The sequence below is a fragment of the Xenopus laevis genome, chromosome 1L (genome assembly GCF_017654675.1).
Source record: "Xenopus laevis strain J_2021 chromosome 1L, Xenopus_laevis_v10.1, whole genome shotgun sequence".
Lineage (NCBI taxonomy): Eukaryota > Metazoa > Chordata > Amphibia > Anura > Pipidae > Xenopus > Xenopus laevis.
Genome location: NC_054371.1, coordinates 620,181 through 641,030, shown reverse-complemented (window position 1 = coordinate 641,030; position 20,850 = coordinate 620,181). Strand labels below are relative to the sequence as shown.

At 44.1% G+C, this 20,850-nt stretch overlaps 1 protein-coding gene across 1 annotated transcript; it reads right to left on the bottom strand.

The window, feature by feature from the left end:
• Positions 1-273: 273 nt before the first annotated feature.
• On the bottom strand, positions 274-20,429 carry LOC108704872 (rhotekin-like). The gene is made up of 10 exons (XM_041586221.1): positions 18,875-20,429; positions 12,946-13,185; positions 4,967-5,301; positions 4,297-4,521; positions 4,086-4,180; positions 3,175-3,281; positions 2,745-2,870; positions 2,495-2,660; positions 1,945-2,049; positions 274-1,268 (listed from the first exon to the last, which is right to left on the bottom strand). Exons 1-10 carry the CDS (start codon positions 18,944-18,946, stop codon positions 841-843), a joined length of 1,899 nt encoding a protein of 632 aa, XP_041442155.1. The 5' UTR covers positions 18,947-20,429; the 3' UTR covers positions 274-840.
• Positions 20,430-20,850: the final 421 nt, after the last annotated feature.

Here is a 20,850-nt window from a genome sequence, read left to right as displayed (position 1 = left end):
CCTCTCTGTTCCACTGGATCCCATCATCCCCTCAGCTCCCAGCAACCTCTCTGTTCCACTAGATCCCATCATCCCCTCAGCTCCCAGCAACCTCTCTGTTCCACTAGATCCCATCATCCCCTCAGCTCCCAGCAACCTCTCTGTTCCACTAGATCCCATCATCCCCTCAGCTCCCAGCAACCTCTCTGTTCCACTAGATCCCATCATCCCCATAGCTCCCAGCATCTCTTGTGCTCCCAGTTGAGGGGGGAGGGGTCAGACAGAGAGAAGGAATGAGATAGACACAGAGATATTTTATTGCAATTAGAGTCATTAGTAGATTTTTGGTACAGGCTCATTCATTGCTTTGTCCCAACTTGGCTTTGGCAAAGGACAAGGAGAGGATTAATATCAGGTCACATGGGCAGAAATGGTAATTAGTGGGAGGGAAACAACATAAAGAAGGAGGGGCATGGGCCTCTCATTTCTGTTACGGGGGGGGTGCCTCTAGTTTTGTCTGTCACCCTGCAGTGGGAGGGGCAGACCCCATGTTCTATAGTTCCCCTTTGTGTCACCCTCCAGTGGGAGGGGCTGGCTCTTAGTCCCATATTTGCAGTTCAACAGTCAGCCAATTAACTTGTTCCCCACACCCTGCAATGGGAGGGTCCAAACTTGGGACTTCCCACTTTGATCTTTGTCACCCTGCAGTGGGAGGGGTTTGTGCTCATATAAAGACATATTAAACGTATTAGTAGAAGCTTGTGGCCCCGCACAGCAAGTTGGGTTATGTAACATTAATCCATGGCAAGTCAGACAGGCTAATGGGAGGAGTCTGAATGAGTCTCCGCCCCAGAGGAACAGTTACACTTGACTCTGTAGCCAGTTGCGAGGGTCCAGCCTGCTTTTTAGATTCCTGGCACTCTTGCGGCTCTGGGCCCCCCACTCAGATTCTGGGGTGCTGCTGCCACTGCTGTTAGAGCCCCGTGGCCCTGGACTGACTGCTGTGGGGGCCTCTGAACTCCTGACTGGGGTCTTCTGCTCCTCACAGCTCCTCAATGGCCGGCCCTTCAGAGAAGTCAGTTTGGCATCCAGAGAGTGTGTCCGGGGGCGAGTCCTGGGGGGTCTGCTTGGGGGGCTGTCACAATCTGAGGATGAGGAGCTGGAGGGAAGGGCACAACTTGGGCTGGGGAACAGGGACGTCCAGGGTGGGGGGTCCAGGCCCCTCTGCAGCTCAAACTCTTTCATTCTTTGGGACAGAAGATCAGGGATTGGACCAAGGCCTTCAATAGCTGCACCAGGAAAAGAACCCCGAGTTATGGACTGGTATAGGCACCCGTCTCTATCCAATCTTTCAAACCTGACATGTTCTAGCTCTCCTATTATATCCCGGCCTCCAACTGTGACATGTTCTAGCTCTCCTATTATATCCCGGCCTCCAACTGTGACATGTTCTAGCTCTCCTATTACATCCCGGCATCCAACTGTGACATGTTCTAGCTCTCCTATTATATCCCGGCCTCCAACTGTGACATGTTCTAGCTCTCCTATTACATCCCGGCATCCAACTGTGACATGTTCTAGCTCTCCTATTATATCCCGGCCTCCAACTGTGACATGTTCTAGCTGCAACTGCATTCTAGTCATGATCTGTTCTAGTACATCCTATTTTATTCTTGCTTTCAACTCTGATATGTTCTAGCTCATCAACTGCACTGCATTCCAGCTTCCACTGCTGTTCCATTCTTGTGCCCCACCCTACTTTGTTACAAATACTACTTGGCGCCCTATTGCTCGTGTTCTGGTTTAACTGCATTACCCAATGAGTTATCTCTCTGCCAACTGCCATGTTCTACCACTTTGCCTTGGAATATTGTAGTTGTGTGAGCTGGAATATTCTAGATCCAGTCTCTCAAAGCCTTTGATTATTGTAAGAAGACAATGTTTCTTCTGCAATGTAACACTCACCCATCTCATGGTAGAGAGAGCGCTGCTTTGTGAGTGCAAGTGGGGTGCGCTTGGGGATGGGAGTTTCAATCTTCATCAGGTCGTCACAGCACTGTTTCCACTGACCTGCATAAAAACACCAATGTCACACCCCTGTGCTCCTTGTCCGACTCTATAGACCAACCACCCCAGGTCTAGACAAGCTTCCCATTCCACTGCGAATAAATCTGATGGCAGGAACTCAAATAAAGGCAATCTTCCAACGAATTGTAGAAATCAAGTAGAAAAGATTTATTGTGTCCTCCGCCTTACGCGTTTCATGTTACAAACACTTAATCATTTTGTAACACAAAACGCGTAAGGCGGAGGACACAATAAATCTTTTCTACTTGATTTCTACAATTCGTTGGAAGATTTCATTTATTTGAGTTCCTGCCATCAGATTTATTCACGGTTGTCCGCTCCCCAAGCTGAGGGTTCACGGCGGTGCACCTGGGCCACTTCCTATACTGTATGTGGTGAGTTTATATTTTACTCATTATAATATTGTTCCCATTCCACTGCCTCATACTCATGTCAAAGAAGTGCTGCCAAAAAGCCTCCATCCATAGCCGCAGGTCCTCCCGGCTGTCAGCCCTGAGTGTGTGGGTCACCTCCTCGCAGCCATAGCGGTTAGTGATGGACAGACTATGAACCTGGCTTGGCCCATCACGGTCTGAAGCCCGGATCCTTGTCTCCTGGATGGAAAAGGAGGTGCTGATTGGGCAGAAGGGGACACTGGCCTATAAGTACCACCATACTCACATAGAGAAAGCTCTCACCTTATTAACAGATATTGTGAGTTCTGGTTCTGCTGCTGAATCCACTTTATTACGCTGACGGAAACAGAGCAGACGGCACCCACGCAGAGCACAAAACACCCGCTCCCAACTGTGCTGCTCCCGGGCCTAAAGAACAGAGGAACAGCTCAGGAACATGGTGAGATGGACTACAGAGGAGACTAGGCTGAACATTCCACCACATTAGTAGACATGCAGGAAAGGGCCCCCATATGGCCCCATCTATAAACTCCCTTTCACTTTCGGATCTTCCATGTCTTACTGATTGGGACATTCACTAAAGGAGACTTTGATGAAGGCTTGATGTGCTAAATGAAATAGGTTCTGTATCTGAAATCTGTTTCTCCTGCCATGTGCTCTCACGGGGGCAATGTACATAGCGACAGCCCTGGGGGGCCTATACGGACAGTACCTGTATCTGTAGGAAGCCAGACATCATCTCCTGGTTCATGCAGTCGGGCTGGGCAGTGAGACGACAACAAACGCTCCCGTATAAAGGCAGCCAACCAGAGCTCTCGTCTAGAAAAGGAGAAGAGAAGGGCAATGTTAGTCCAATTTCGGGGCACCCTATTCAGGAGGAACTTGATTCCAACTCAGCAACTCCCAGTATCCACCAGCAACAAGAGAAACATACTTATAACTTCTTCACAAATCAAGTACAAATCACCATGATTTTGCCCATAATGCAGCATGTTTCTCCAGAATTCTAATGTTATAGTGGGCGCCCACAAAACAGTGAGTGCTGCAAACTGTCCCCCATAGGTTTGGGATCATTCTAGAATGCCACATGTAGCCATGTTTGATCCCAAGAGCAAAGAGAAAGTGCTGAAACGAATGCAGCCCCTTCTACAATATGGTCCACATTGTGGGAAATGAATAAAAAGGACCCCCTAATTTTCATATGGAAGAGGTAGACCGATTGGTCCACACATGGTGTTAAAGGGAAGTTAAACAAAGGAGAAGTGCAGCACAATATGTTGCCATATGCTGGTCCTGAACCTGGTGCATCTTCTGCCCACTGGATCACGTAACAATAATGAATTGGATTTATTATATGGGTACACTCTTGTGCCCCTTTGCACTTGGTTCCACATGTACGTCACTCAGAGCTTGGTGGCCTTTAGGAAGCAATTGGGGCTGGAGATCCAGCATGTGCTCCTGGGGTCTAACTGATGGTAAGGGGTACCAAAGCCAAATGATGAGGTGCAGTGTTAGCTAAACAAAGGTTCCAGTACTTGCTTCTAGGCTCCTCATTATTTTACTGTTATTGGCTCCAGGCCCCTCCCTCTCCCCTTGATGAACATTCAATCAAACTTCATTTACCTGTCCCACTAATGGTCAGATCATGGGTGCGGAACCCATCTTGTACGTCGGCAAGCGTCAGGCGAGTGTGAGCCAAGAGCTGAAATTTGGGACCTCTGAAAGGAAAAAAAGGATCAGTCTGTGTCTAAGTAGTAACTGAGGAAGCCCCATATTTCTCCATAATCCCCCACATAATATGAGGGGCACTTATCCTGATACTCCAGGAACTCACTGCACACTAGGTGTTGGAAGTAAGACTGGTCCCCCTCCTCCATTGCTAAAGGGGCTCCCTTGAGTCCCATCCAAAGCAGCTCGGACCCTGCGCCCAGATGACCGTCCAAGGGAACTATTCAGTTTAGTGGACAACCTTCTGGGGGTCCCTGAGAGAGAGAAATCCTCATCCACAGAGCAGCTGTATAACTGAAGGTGAAGGTCAAACCCAGGATCCACATCAGAGCTAAAGAGACATAAAAAATGAGTCAGAGCCTCACCTCTACCAACCTGTCACCAGCAATAACAATAGAACATTACAGCCCACGTGCCCATCCAAACCCTCACAGTGCAACGTTATAGACCAGATACCCCTATATACCCCCCACGGTGCAACGTTATGGACCAGATACCCCTATAAACCCCCCACAGTACAATATCACAGCCCCAGTGCAACATTACAGCCTACGTGCCCCTATCAAGCAATCACAGTGCACAGATAAAGCCCACATACCGCTATCAGCCAATCACAGAACTATGTTACAGCCCATGTTGATGTGGAACCAAAGCAAATTTAATGGGAACCTGAGAGCAGGTTTAAGATCCCAGATTTGGTCCCTACACAGATTTGATGCCCCCACCTACTCATTTCTCATTGGTTTGAAATTTAGAGTTCAGATTGTTATACTCACAATACAATGGGGTTCTCAAAGCAGATGTCTGTGGAAGTTCGATCCACAAAGACCAGTTCTGTGTCACAGACCTCCCCACGAAGCTGGAGCGCACAGAACACGGCACAGCGATGCAACTCTAGAGAGAATACTCTTGAGTTAATGCCACTACTACATGTTGGGAATGCTCTAAGGTTAGTGCCAGGACTAGACATTGTATCTAGAGACAAAGTGCTTGAGTTAGTGCCAGTACAAGACATTGGATCTACAGAGAAAGCTATTGGGTTAGTACCAGGGCAAGTTATTGGGATGTAGAGAGAAAGCACTTTGGTTAGTGTCAGAACAAGACATTGGATCTAGAGAGAAAGCTCTTGGATAAGTGCCAGTACAAGACATTGGATCTAGAAAGAACACTCTTGGATTAGTGCCAGTACAAGACTTTGGATCTAGAGAGAAAGCTATTCGGTTAGTACCAGGGCAAATCATTGGGATCTAGAGAGAAAGCTCTTTAGTTAGTGCCAGGACTTGACAATGGGATCTAAAGAGAAAGCTCTTGGGTTATGCCAGGACTAGAAAAAGGGATCTAGAGAGAAAGTTCTTGGGTTAGTGCCAGGACTAGACATTGGAATCTTGAAACAAAGCTCTTGGATTAGTGCCACAACAAGTCATTCGGATCTAGAAAGAAAGCTCTTGGGTTCGTGTCAGGACTAGATATTGGGATCTAGAGAGAAAGCTATTGGGTTAGTGCCAGGACTAGACATTGGGATCTATAGAGAATCCTCTTGGGTTAGTGTGCTCTTGAATTAATACCAGGACTAGACCTTGAGAACTAGAAAGCAAGCTCTTGGGTTAATGCCAGGACTACACATTGGGATCTAGAGAGAAAGCTCTCAGTTAGTGCTGGGACTAGACATTGGGATCTAGAGACAAAGTGCTTGGGTTACTGGCAGGACAACTTATTGGGATGTAGAGAGAAAACTCTTAGATTAGTGCCAGTACAAGACATTGGATCTAGAGAGAAAGCTCTTTGGTTAGTACCATGACTAGACATTGGGATCTAAAGACAAAGATCTTGGGTAAGTGCAAGGAAAAGTCATTGGGATTCAGAGAGAAAACTCTTGGATTAGTGCAAGTAGAAGACATTAGATCTAGAGAGAAATCTCTTGGATTATTGCCAGTACAAGACATTGGATCTAGAGAGAAAGCTATTGGGTTAGTGCCAGGGCAAGTCATTGGGATCTAGAAAAAAAGCTCTTAGGTTAGTGCTGGGATTAGAAATTGGGATCTAGAGACAAAGTGCTTGGGTTACTGGCAGGACAACTTATTGGGATGTAGAGAGAAAACTCTTAGATTAGTGCCAGTACAAGACATTGGATCAAGAGGGAAAGCTTTTGGGTTAGTACCAGGACTAGACATTGGTATCTAGAGAAAAAGATCTTGGGTTGGTGCCAGGACAAGTCATTGGGATTCAGAGAGAAATCTCTTGGATTAGTGCCAGTACAATACATTGGATCTAGAGAGAAAGCTTTTGGGTTAGTGCCAGTACAAGACATCGGATCAATAGAGAAAGCTTTTGGGTTAGTACCAGGACTAGACATTGGGATCTAGAGAGAAAGCTCTTGGATTAGTGCCAGTACAAGACATTGGATCAATAGAGAAAGCTTTTGGGTTAGTACCAGGACTAGACATTGGGATCTAGAGAGAAAGCTATTGGATTAGTGCCAGTACAATACATTGGATCTAGAGAGAAAGCTTTTGGGTTAGTGCCAGTACAAGACATTGGATCAATAGAGAAAGCTTTTGGGTTAGTACCAGGACTAGACATTGGGATCTAGAGAGAAAGCTATTGGATTAGTGCCAGTACAAGACATTGGATCTTGAGAGGAAAGCTCTTGGATTAGTACAAGGACTAGACATTGGGATCTAGAGAGAAAGCTCTTGGGTTAGTGCCAGAACTTGACAATGGGATCTTGGAGTTCAGCTACAGGTTACAACTATTGGGTCACTGCAAAAGAATTGTTAAACATCTATGGACCTTCCAATAAACAGAGAGGCTTCTATGAAAATGTGTAACTATGTAACTACAGTATGTAACTGTGTAACTGTATAACTATGTAACTACAGTATGTAACTGTGTAACTATGTAACTGTGTAACTACAGTATGTAACTGTGTAACTATGTAACTGTGTAACTACAGTATGTAACTGTGTAACTATATAACTGTGTAACTATATAACTATGTAACTGTGTAACTATGTAACTGTGTAACTACAGTATGTAACTGTGTAACTATGTAACTGTGTAACTACAGTATGTAACTGTGTAACTGTATAACTATGTAACTATGTAACTGTGTAACTATGTAACTATGTAACTACAGTATGTAACTGTGTAACTACAGTATGTAACTGTGTAACTGTATAACTATATAACTGTGTAACTGTGTAACTATGTAACTGTGTAACTGTATAACTACAGTATGTAACTATGTAACTATGTAACTGTGTAACTGTGTAACTATATAACTACAGTATGTAACTATGTAACTATGTAACTGTGTAACTGTGTAACTATATAACTACAGTATGTAACTATGTAACTATGTAACTGTGTAACTGTGTAACTACAGTATGTAACTGTGTAACTATGTAACTATATAACTATATAACTGTGTAACTATGTAACTGTGTAACTGTGTAACTGTGTAACTGTGTAACTGTGTAACTATGTAACTATATAACTGTGTAACTATATAACTACAGTATGTAACTGTGTAACTGTGTAACTATGTAACTGGGTAACTGTGTAACTGTGTAACTATGTAACTGTGTAACTATGTAACTGTGTAACTGTGTAATTGTGTAACTATATAACTGTGTAACTGTATAACTGTGTAACTATGTAACTATATAACTGTGTAACTATATAACTGTGTAACTGTGTAACTGTATAACTGTGTAACTGTGTAACTATATAACTGTGTAACTGTGTAACTGTGTAACTGTGTAACTGTGTAACTGTATAACTGTGTAACTGTATAACTGTGTAACTGTGTAACTATATAACTGTGTAACTGTGTAACTGTGTAACTGTGTAACTATATAACTGTGTAACTGTGTAACTGTGTAACTGTGTAACTGTGTAACTATATAACTGTGTAACTGTGTAACTGTGTAACTGTGTAACTATATAACTGTGTAACTATGTAACTGTGTAACTGTGTAACTATATAACTGTGTAAGTGTGTAACTGTGTAACTGTGTAACTGTGTAACTGTGTAACTGTGTAACTATATAACTGTGTAACTATATAACTGTGTAACTGTGTAACTATATAACTGTGTAACTGTGTAACTGTGTAACTGTGTAACTGTGTAACTATATAACTGTGTAACTGTGTAACTATGTAACTGTGTAACTGTGTAACTGTGTAACTATATAACTGTGTAACTGTGTAACTATGTAACTGTGTAACTATGTAACTGTGTAACTGTGTAACTATATAACTGTGTAAGTGTGTAACTGTGTAACTGTGTAACTGTGTAACTGTGTAACTGTGTAACTATATAACTGTGTAAGTGTGTAACTATGTAACTGTGTAACTGTGTAACTGTGTAACTGTGTAACTATATAACTGTGTAACTATGTAACTGTGTAACTGTGTAACTATATAACTGTGTAAGTGTGTAACTGTGTAACTGTGTAACTGTGTAACTATATAACTGTGTAACTGTGTAACTGTGTAACTATGTAACTGTGTAACTATTAATTAACTGTGTAACTGTGTAACTTGTAACTATGTAACTGTGTAACTGTGTAACTGTGTAACTATTAACTGTGTAACTGTGTAACTGTGTAACTTAACTATATAACTGTGTAACTATGTAACTGTGAAACTGTGTAACTGATGTAACTGTGTAACTATAAATTGTAACTGTGTAACTGTTGTAAACTATATAACTGTGTAACTGTGTAACTTGTAAAACTGTGTAACTATATAACTGTGTAACTATGTAACTGTGTAACTGTGTAACTGTGTAACTATATAACTATGTAACTGTGTAACTGTGTAACTGTGTAACTATGTAACTGTGTAACTATGTAACTGTGTAACTATGTAAATATATAACTGTGTAACTGTGTAACTGTGTAACTGTGTAACTATGTAACTGTGAAACTGTGTAACTATATAACTGTGTAACTATGTAACTGTGTAACTGTGTAACTGTGTAACTATATAACTATGTAACTGTGTAACTGTGTAATGTTAACTATGTAACTGTACAGAACAACCTCAGTGACTTCTAATATCCTTATCATTTACAGTAGGGGTACATTATCCCTTATAATACATGATGATACTCAGAGTTCCCTGTATAACTCAGCCTGCACCTTGTGCCTTTTATATGGTCACAGAACAACCCTCAGTGACTTCTAATATCCTTATCATTTACAGTAGGGGGTACATTATCCCTTATAATACATGAGTGATACTCAGAGTTCCCTGTATAACTCAGCTGCAGCCTTGTGCCTTTATATGGTCACAGAACAACCCCTCAGTGACTTCTAATATCCTTATCATTTACAGTAGGGGGTACATTATCCCTTATAATACATGAGTGATACTCAGAGTTCCCTGTATAATCAGCCTGCAGCCTTGTGCCTTTATATGGTCACAGAACAACCCCTCAGTGACTTCTAATATCCTTATCATTACAGTAGGGTACATTATCCCTTATAATACATGAGTGATACTCAGAGTTCCCTGTATAACTCAGCCTGCAGCCTTGTGCCTTTATATGGTCACAGAACAACCCCTCAGTGACTTCTAATATCCTTATCATTTACAGTAGGGGTACATTATCCCTTATAATACATGAGTGATACTCAGAGTTCCCTGTATAACTCAGCCTGCAGCCTTGTGCCTTTATATGGTCACAGAACAACCCCTCAGTGACTTCTAATATCCTTATCATTTACAGTAGGGGTACATTATCCCTTATAATACATGAGTGATACTCAGAGTTCCCTGTATAACTCAGCCTGCAGCCTTGTGCCTTTATATGGTCACAGAACAACCCCTCAGTGACTTCTAATATCCTTATCATTTACAGTAGGGGTACATTATCCCTTATAATACATGAGTGATACTCAGAGTTCCCTGTATAACTCAGCCTGCAGCCTTGTGCCTTTATATGGTCACAGAACAACCCCTCAGTGACTTCTAATATCCTTATCATTTACAGTAGGGGTACATTATCCCTTATAATACATGAGTGATACTCAGAGTTCCCTGTATAACTCAGCCTGCAGCCTTGTGCCTTTATATGGTCACAGAACAACCCCTCAGTGACTTCTAATATCCTTATCATTTACAGTAGGGGTACATTATCCCTTTAAATACATGAGTGATACTCAGAGTTCCCTGTATAACTCAGCCTGCACCTTGTGCCTTTATATGGTCACAGAACAACCCCTCAGTGACTTCTAATATCCTTATCATTTACAGTAGGGGGTACATTATCCCTTATAATACATGAGTGATACTCAGAGTTCCCTGTATAACTCAGCCTGCAGCCTTGTGCCTTTATATGGTCACAGAACCCCTCAGTGACTTCTAATATCCTTATCATTTACAGTAGGGGGTACATTATCCCTTATAATACATGAGTGATACTCAGAGTTCCCTGTATAACTCAGCCTGCAGCCTTGTGTCCTTTATATGGTCACAGAACAACCCCTCAGTGACTTCTAATATCCTTATCATTTACAGTAGGGGGTACATTATCCCTTATAATACATGAGTGATACTCAGAGTTCCCTGTATAACTCAGCCTGCAGCCTTGTGCCTTTATATGGTCACAGAACAACCCCTCAGTGACTTCTAATATCCTTATCATTTACAGTAGGGGGTACATTATCCCTTATAATACATGAGTGATACTCAGAGTTCCCTGTATAACTCAGCCTGCAGCCTTGTGCCTTTATATGGTCACAGAACAACCCTCAGTGACTTCTAATATCCTTATCATTTACAGTAGGGGGTACATTATCCCTTATAATACATGAGTGATACTCAGAGTTCCCTGTATAACTCAGCCTGCAGCCTTGTGCCTTTATATGGTCACAGAACAACCCCTCAGTGACTTCTAATATCCTTATCATTTACAGTAGGGGTACATTATCCCTTATAATACATGAGTGATACTCAGAGTTCCCTGTATAACTCAGCCTGCAGCCTTGTGCCTTTATTATGGTCACAGAACAACCCCTCAGTGACTTCTAATATCCTTATCATTTACAGTAGGGGGTACATTATCCCTTATAATACATGAGTGATACTCAGAGTTCCCTGTATAACTCAGCCTGCAGCCTTGTGCCTTTATATGGTCACAGAACAACCCCTCAGTGACTTCTAATATCCTTATCATTTACAGTAGGGGGTACATTATCCCTTATAATACATGAGTGATACTCAGAGTTCCCTGTATAACTCAGCCTGCAGCCTTGTGCCTTTATATGGTCACAGAACAACCCCTCAGTGACTTCTAATATCCTTATCATTTACAGTTAGGGGGTACATTATCCCTTATAATACATGAGTGATACTCAGAGTTCCCTGTATAACTCAGCCTGCAGCCTTGTGCCTTTATATGGTCACAGAACAACCCCTCAGTGACTTCTAATATCCTTATCATTTACAGTAGGGGTACATTATCCCTTTAATACATGAGTGATACTCAGAGTTCCCTGTATAACTCAGCCTGCAGCCTTGTGCCTTTATATGGTCACAGAACAACCCCTCAGTGACTTCTAATATCCTTATCATTTACAGTAGGGGTACATTATCCCTTATAATACATGAGTGATACTCAGAGTTCCCTGTATAACTCAGCCTGCAGCCTTGTGCCTTTATATGGTCACAGAACAACCCCTCAGTGACTTCTAATATCCTTATCATTTACAGTAGGGGTACATTATCCCTTATAATACATGAGTGATACTCAGAGTTCCCTGTATAACTCAGCCTGCAGCCTTGTGCCTTTATATGGTCACAGAACAACCCCTCAGTGACTTCTAATATCCTTATCATTTACAGTAGGGGGTACATTATCCCTTATAATACATGAGTGATACTCAGAGTTCCCTGTATAACTCAGCCTGCAGCCTTGTGCCTTTATATGGTCACAGAACAACCCCTCAGTGACTTCTAATATCCTTATCATTTACAGTAGGGGGTACATTATCCCTTATAATACATGAGTGATACTCAGAGTTCCCTGTATAACTCAGCCTGCAGCCTTGTGCCTTTATATGGTCACAGAACAACCCCTCAGTGACTTCTAATATCCTTATCATTTACAGTAGGGGGTACATTATCCCTTATAATACATGAGTGATACTCAGAGTTCCCTGTATAACTCAGCCTGCAGCCTTGTGCCTTTATATGGTCACAGAACAACCCTCAGTGACTTCTAATATCCTTATCATTTACAGTAGGGGGTACATTATCCCTTATAATACATGAGTGATACTCAGAGTTCCCTGTATAACTCAGCCTGCAGCCTTGTGCCTTTATATGGTCACAGAACAACCCTCAGTGACTTCTAATATCCTTATCATTTACAGTAGGGGGTACATTATCCCTTATAATACATGAGTGATACTCAGAGTTCCCTGTATAACTCAGCCTGCAGCCTTGTGCCTTTATATGGTCACAGAACAACCCCTCAGTGACTTCTAATATCCTTATCATTTACAGTAGGGGGTACATTATCCTTATAATACATGAGTGATACTCAGAGTTCCCTGTATAACTCAGCCTGCAGCCTTGTGCCTTTATATGGTCACAGAACAACCCTCAGTGACTTCTAATATCCTTATCATTTACAGTAGGGGGTACATTATCCCTTATAATACATGAGTGATACTCAGAGTTCCCTGTATAACTCAGCCTGCAGCCTTGTGCCTTTATATGGTCACAGAACAACCCCTCAGTGACTTCTAATATCCTTATCATTTACAGTAGGGGGTACATACCTGCGGGCATTGTGCTGCAGAACCTGCTCCTCCTTGCGGTGCTGGAGGTCAGACATATAAGTCATTATTCGGCTGTTACAGACCAGGAGACTCTTTGCTGCCTCTAGAGCCTGTTCCCTCTGAGTCGAGACCTCCAGCAGCTTCACTGCCCCCTCCCTCATACGAACCTCATGGTCTATTCTCCTCTGTATGTCTGTGTCCTGCAGGTGAGACGGGCAAATACATGAGGGCACTTGTATATAAGGACTGTACATGAGACTGTATATAAGGACTGTACATGAGACTGTATATAAGGACTGTACATGAGACTGTATATAAGTAGGACTGTACATGAGACTGTATATAAGGACTGTACATGAGACTGTATATAAGGACTGTACATGAGACTGTATATAAGGACTGTACATGAGACTGTATTATAAGGACTGTACATGAGAACTGTATATAAGTAGGACTGTACATGAGACTGTATATAAGAGGACTGTACATGAGACTGTATATAAGGACTGTACATGAGACTGTATATAAGGACTGTACATGAGACTGTATATAAGGACTGTACATGAGACTGTATATAAGGACTGTACATGAGACTGTATATAAGTAGGACTGTACATGAGACTGTATATAAGGAGGACTGTACATGAGACTGTATATAAGGACTGTACATGAGACTGTATATAAGGACTGTACATGAGACTGTATATAAGGACTGTACATGAGACTGTATATAAGGACTGTACATGAGACTGTATATAAGTAGGACTGTACATGAGACTGTATATAAGGAGGACTGTACATGAGACTGTATATAAGGACTGTACATGAGACTGTATATAAGGACTGTACATGAGACTGTATATAAGGACTGTACATGAGACTGTATATAAGGACTGTACATGAGACTGTATATAAGGACTGTACATGAGACTGTATATAAGTAGGACTGTACATGAGACTGTATATAAGGAGGACTGTACATGAGACTGTATATAAGGACTGTACATGAGACTGTATATAAGGAGGACTGTACATGAGACTGTAAATAAGGAGGACTGTACATGAGACTGTATATAAGGACTGTACATGAGACTGTATATAAGGACTGTACATGAGACTGTATATAAGGACTGTACATGAGACTGTATATAAGGAGGACTGTACATGAGACTGTAAATAAGGAGGACTGTACATGAGACTGTATATAAGGAGGACTGTGTGAGACAGTAGAGAGGTGAGTGTGAGTTACAGTGTGTGACATATTGTGGGTCAGAGTCATGACGAGAGTATAAGACTACAGTATAGAAGTCAGTGTGTGAGTGTCAGCGAGTGTACGAGTGCAGGGAGTATCGTGGGGTCCCTAGGCCGGGGGAGATGCAGCAGTAGGAGCAGTGGGAGGAGGAGGAGGGGGTCGGTGACTACACAACTATAAATACAACAGAGAGGGAGAAGGGACAGCTGAGACACGCGGCCCACTCCTGCCCCCCCCCACAACTGTTCTCTACTGAGTCTGCTCTTATCACTACTGACCCCCCTACACTCCAACCATGGATACCCTACAACTTATACCCTTATAACTGCTGCTTAGTGATGTCATCACTTATAATCACTGCTCAGTGATGTCATTTCTGTCACATGACTCCCCCAAACTGATCACATACCCCCTCAGCCTCATGCCTTTATATGGTCATAGGACTTCTTATCATTTCCTTCCATATTATTCACTGTAACTCCCCCTCCATATAACCCCTCCCCTTTACTGCTAGGGGAGGGGTTATAAGGAGGTATAGCAGTTATAGGGGAGGGCTTATATGGAGGGAAAGCAGTTATAGGGGAGGGGTTATAAGGAGGTATAGCAGTTATAGGGGAGGGCTTATATGGAGGGAAAGCAGTTATAGGGGAGGGGTTATAAGGAGGTATAGCAGTTATAGGGGAGGGGTTATATGGAGGGATAGCAGTTATAGGGAGGTTATATGGAGGGAAAGCAGTTATAGGGAGGGTTATAAGGAGTATAGCAGTTATAGGGAGGGTTATAAGGAGTATAGCAGTTATAGGGAGGGGTTATATGGAGGGAAAGCAGTTATAGGGGAGGGGTTATATGGAGGTATAGCAGTTATAGGGGAGGGTTTATAAGGAGGTATAGCAGTTATAGGGAGGTTATATGAGGGATAGCAGTTATAGGGAGGGTTATATGGAGGTATAGCAGTTATAGGGGAGGGTTATAAGGAGGATAGCAGTTATAGGGGAGGGGTTAAAAGGAGGTATAGCAGTTATAGGGGAGGGTTTATAAGGAGGTATAGCAGTTATAGGAAAGGGGTTAAAAGGAGTATAGCAGTTATAGGGAGGTTATATGAGGGAAAGCAGTTATAGGGAGGGTTATATAGAGTATAGCAGTATAGGGGAGGGTTTATAAGGAGGTATAGCAGTTATAGGAAGGTTATAAGGAGGTATAGCAGTTATAGGAGGGGTTATATGAGAGATAGCAGTTATAGGGAGGGGTTATAAGGAGGTTATAGCAGTTAAGGAGGGGTTATATGGAGGGAAAGCAGTTATAGGGGAGGGGTTATATGGAGGGAAAGCAGTTATAGGGGAGGGGTTATATGGAGGGAAAGCAGTTATAGGGGAGGGGTTATATGGGGGATAGCAGTTATAGGGAGGGGTTATATGGAGGGAAAGCAGTTATAGGGGAGGGTTATATGGAGGAAAGCAGTTATAGGGGAGGGTTATATGGAGGGAAAGCAGTTATAGGGGAGGGTTATATGGAGGATAGCAAGTTATAGGGAGGGGTATATGGAGGGAAAGCAGTTATAGGGAGGGTTATATGGAGGGAAAGCAGTTATAGGGAGGGGTTAATATGGAGGGAAAGCAGTTATAGGGGAGGGTTAATGGAGGAAACGAGTTATAGGGGAGGGGTTATATGGAGGGAAAGCAGTTATAGGGGAGGGGTTATATGGAGGGAAAGCAGTTATAGGGGAGGAGTTATATGGCATAAGAATCAGATGAAGAAGGTAACAGAATGAAGTGGAAATCTTCTTGGCAAGGAAGGAGTTAACCCAGTTGTTAGGCCCAGGGGGAGGGGCCCACCTACACATGAGGGGCCCCTGGAAATGTCAGAAGACAGAAGGGGTCACAGACACAAGGATCATTGTGTGACTGACATTATTCTCATAGCAGAGCTGCCCACGCACCATCACTGCCTCATCTACTGGGGCTCCTTCCATTTCTGCACCCCACACATTATACCCACAATCCTCTCTGTGTCATGTACTAAACTCACCCAGTCATTGGTTTAACTTTATATTCTGCCTCCCATATAGATTCCTTCAACATAGTGCCCTGAATGAGACCCCCAGTACTGCAAGCGAGGGTCTCTGTACAGACTTCACTTGTTCCAGCAGAGTCCTCATTCTACTTTAATCCTACCAGTCTGTTCCTGTACCCCGAGCACATTGTAGGCAATACATAAACAGAAACATTGGATGGAAACATAATAATAACCTTTTATTAGAAAGGCAAAGCGCTGCGCCTCTCCTCGTCTGTTTCCATCCAATTTTTATATATAACCTACAGACTATGGTCTCAACTGCCTACAGAATATAGTCAGGGTCTCAACTGCCTACAGACTATGGTCAGAGTCTCAACTGCCTACAGAATATAGTCAGGGTCTCAACTGCCTACAGACTATGGTCAGAGTCTCAACTGCCTACAGACTATGGTCAGAGCCTCTACTACCCACATAGTATGGTCAGTGTCTCAACTGCCTACAGAGTATGGTCAGAGTCTCAACTGCCTACAGAATATAGTCAGGGTCTCAACTGCCTACAGACTATGGTCAGAGTCTCAACTGCCTACAGACTATGGTCAGAGTCTCAACTGCCTACAGAATATAGTCAGGGTCTCAACTGCCTACAGACTATGGTCAGGGTCTCAACTGCCAACAGAGTCTCAACTGCCTACAGAGTATGGTCAGTGTCTCACCTGCCTACAGAGTATGGTCAGAGTCTCTACTACCTACAGAGTATGGTCAGGGTCTTAACTGCTTACACAGTATGGTCAGTGTCTCACCTGCCTACAGAGTATGGTCAGAGCCTCTACTACTTACAGAGTATGGTCAGGGTCTCAACTGCCTACATAGTGGTCAGTGTCTCAACTGCCTACAGAGTATCGTCAATGTGTCACCTGCCTACAGAGTATGGTCAGAGTCTCAACTACCTACAGAGTATGGTCAGAGTCTCAACTGCCTACAGACTATGGTCAGAGCCTCTACTACCCACATAGTATGGTCAGGGTCTCACCTGCCTACAGAGTATGGTCAGGGTCTCACCTGCCTACAGAGTATGGTCAGAGTCTCAACTGCCTACAGAGTATGGTCAAGGTCTCAACTGCCTACAGAGTATGGTCAGAGCCTCTACTCCCTACAGCGTATGGTCAGAGTCTCAACTGCCTACAGAGTGGTCAGAGTCTCAACTGCCTACAGAGTATGGTCAGGGTCTCACCTGCCTACAGAGTATGGTCAGGTCTCACCTGCCTACAGAATATGGTCAGTGTCTCACTACCTACAGAGTATGGTCAGGGTCTTAACTGCTTACAGAGTATGGTCAGAGCCTCTACTACCACAGAGTATGGTCAGTGTCTCAACTGCTTACAGAGTATGGTCAGAGTCTCAACTGCCTACAGAGTGGTCAGAGTCTCAACTGCCAACAGAGTATGGTCAGGTCTCACCTGCCTACAGAGTATGGTCAGTGTCTCACCTGCCTACAGAGTATGGTCAGAGTCTCTACAACCTACAGAGTATGGTCAGGGTCTCAACTGCCTACAGAGTATGGTCAGAGTCTCAACTGCCTACAGAGTATGGTCAGTGTCTCAACTGTCTACAGAGTATGGCCAGGGTCTTAACTGCTTACAGAGTATGGTCAGAGCCTCTACTACCCACAGAGTATGGTCAGTGTCTCAACTGCTTACAGAGTATGTCAGAGTCTCAACTGCCTACAGAGTGGTCAGAGTCTCAACTGCCAACAGAGTATGGTCAGGGTCTCACCTGCCTACAGAGTATGGTCAGTGTCTCACCTGCCTACAGAGTATGGTCAGTGTCTCAACTGCCTACAGAGTATGGTCAGGGTCTCAACTGCCAACAGTCTCAACTGCCTACAGAGTATGGTCAGGGTCTCAACTGCCAACAGTCTCAACTGCCAACAGAGTATGGTCAGGGTCTCAACTGCCAACAGTCTCAACTGCCTACAGAGTATGGTCAGGGTCTCAACTGCCAACAGTCTCAACTGCCAACAGAGTATGGTCAGGGTCTCAACTGCCTACAGAGTATGGTCAGAGTCTCAACTGCCTACAGAGTATGGTCAGTGTCTCAACTGCCTACAGAGTATGGTCAGGGTCTCAACTGCCAACAGTCTCAACTGCCTACAGAGTATGGTCAGTGTCTCACCTGCCTACAGAGTATGGTCAGAGTCTCTACTACCTACAGAGTATGGTCAGAGTCTCAACTGCTTATACAGTATGGTCAGTGTCTCACCTGCCTACAGAGTATGGTCAGAGCCTCTACTACTTACAGAGTATGGTCAGGGTCTCACCTGCCTACAGAGTATGGTCAGAGCCTCTACTACTTACAGAGTATGGTCAGGGTCTCAACTACCTACAGAGTATCGTCAATGTGTCACCTGCCTACAGACTATGGTCAAAGTCTCAACTACCTACAGAGTATGGTCAGGGTCTCAACTACCTCTTCACAGCAGGGAAGGTCTTTGCAGCCACTGGATGACAGACAGGGTCCCAGCAGCCAATACAGTGAGATGGTTGGGGGTGAAACAGAGGAAGAGGAAGAAATGATGGGGCAAGTCCCTCCCACTACAGGGTGTAAAAGAGAGGATTGCAGGTTACCTGCAGACTGAGGGCGATCTGTCGGATATACATCATGTTCAGATCCTCTAAGATCCACAGTTTGTCCTCCATGTCTTCCCAGCAATCGAGGGGCACCAGACGCCAAGAGTCGCCCCTAGCAGTCAGCGTACCCCAATATCTGTCTCACTGCCTTGTCTCTACCCCTCAACTGCCACATCCCAGCCTCCCTGTGTCCAGCCCTCAACCTACAGCTTGGCCAACTGTCAGCTTATAAATGTTTCATCCCTCCATAACTGGAGCTTGTCCCCTCCCAACACCCCTAGATTCTTCCACATACACCGACTGTACTGCCAACTCCCTGCACCTTCATACACACTCTATGGGCACTGCCAGTCTATACACAGCAGCATATTCCTGTACTAGGGACAACATGGGGTTAAACAAAGTGCTATACAGGGAGAGCAGGGAGTTGTACAAAAGGAGCGGGGAGTTACAGTACAATCAGGGGGTGATATATATATATATATAGAGAAAGAGAGCAGGGAGTTTGGGAAAGTTCAATAAGGGGGTGCTATATAATCTGAATCTACCCTGTGCCCCAGTACTTGCCCCAGTAGCTAACACTCAGTCCCGTTGGGCTGTCAGTCTGTCCACGTCTCTGGCTGTTCCCGTCTCTTCCTCCCAGTTTCAGCTTTTCCTTCCTCCCATTCCCTGTGCTTCCTCCTCCTCCTCCTCCTCCTCAATGAGTCTATTCATTACAGCCCCTCCCCCAGCCTGTCCCACAGAGAAGGGGGGCACATAGGGCCATTAACCTCCTCCCTGCTGGAACCTTCACCCTTCCCACTAGTCTTACTGGCCCCTTACTGACTATACTGTGTGGCCCCTTACTGACTGTACTGTGTGGCCTTTACTAACTCTACTGTGTGGCCCCTTACTGACTGTACTGTGTGGCCTTTACTAACTCTACTGTGTGGCCCCTTACTGACTATACTGTGTGGCCCCTTACTGACTATACTGTGTGGCCCCTTACTGACTATACTGTGTGGCCCCTTACTGACTATACTGTGTGGCCCCTTACTGACTGTACTGTGTGGCCCTTACTAACTATACTGTGTGGCCCCTTACTGACTGTACTGTGTGGCCTTTACTAACTCTACTGTGTGGCCCCTTACTGACTGTACTGTGTGGCCTTTACTAACTCTACTGTGTGGCCCCTTACTGACTATACTGTGTGGCCCCTTACTGACTATACTGTGTGGCCCCTTACTGACTATACTGTGTGGCCCTTACTGACTATACTGTGTGGCCCCTTACTGACTATACTGTGTGGCCCCTTACTGACTGTACTGTGTGGCCCTTACTAACTATACTGTGTGGCCCCTTACTGACTATACTGTGTGGCCCCTTACTGACTGTACTGTGTGGCCCTTACTAACTATACTGTGTGGCCCCTTACTGACTGTACTGTGTGGCCCCTTACTGACTTACTGTGTGGCCTCTTACTGACTGTACTGTGTGGCCCTTACTGACTATCAGGTCCGGACTGAGAATTAAAATAGGCCCTGGCATTTTAGATACACAGAGGCCCAAACAGCCCCCACCAGCCCACTAAATACTGACTTTCAATGGCACCTTATAGCAGCCCCTCTGGCATTTGCCAGAATCCACAGATTGCCAGTCCGGGCCTGCTGACTATACTGTGTGGCCCCTTACTGACTATACTGTGTGGCCCCTTACTGACTGTACTGTGTGGCCCTTAATGACTATACTGTGTGGCCCCTTACTGACTATACTGTGTGGCCCTTACTGACTATACTGTGTTGCTCCTTACTGACTGTACTGTGTGGCCCTTACTGACTATACTGTGTGGCCCCTTACTAACTATACTGTGTGGCCCCTTACTGACTGTACTGTGTGGCCCTTAATGACTATACTGTGTGGCCCCTTACTAACTATACTGTGTGGCCCTTACTGACTATACTGTGTGGCCTCTTACTGACTATACTGTGTGGCCT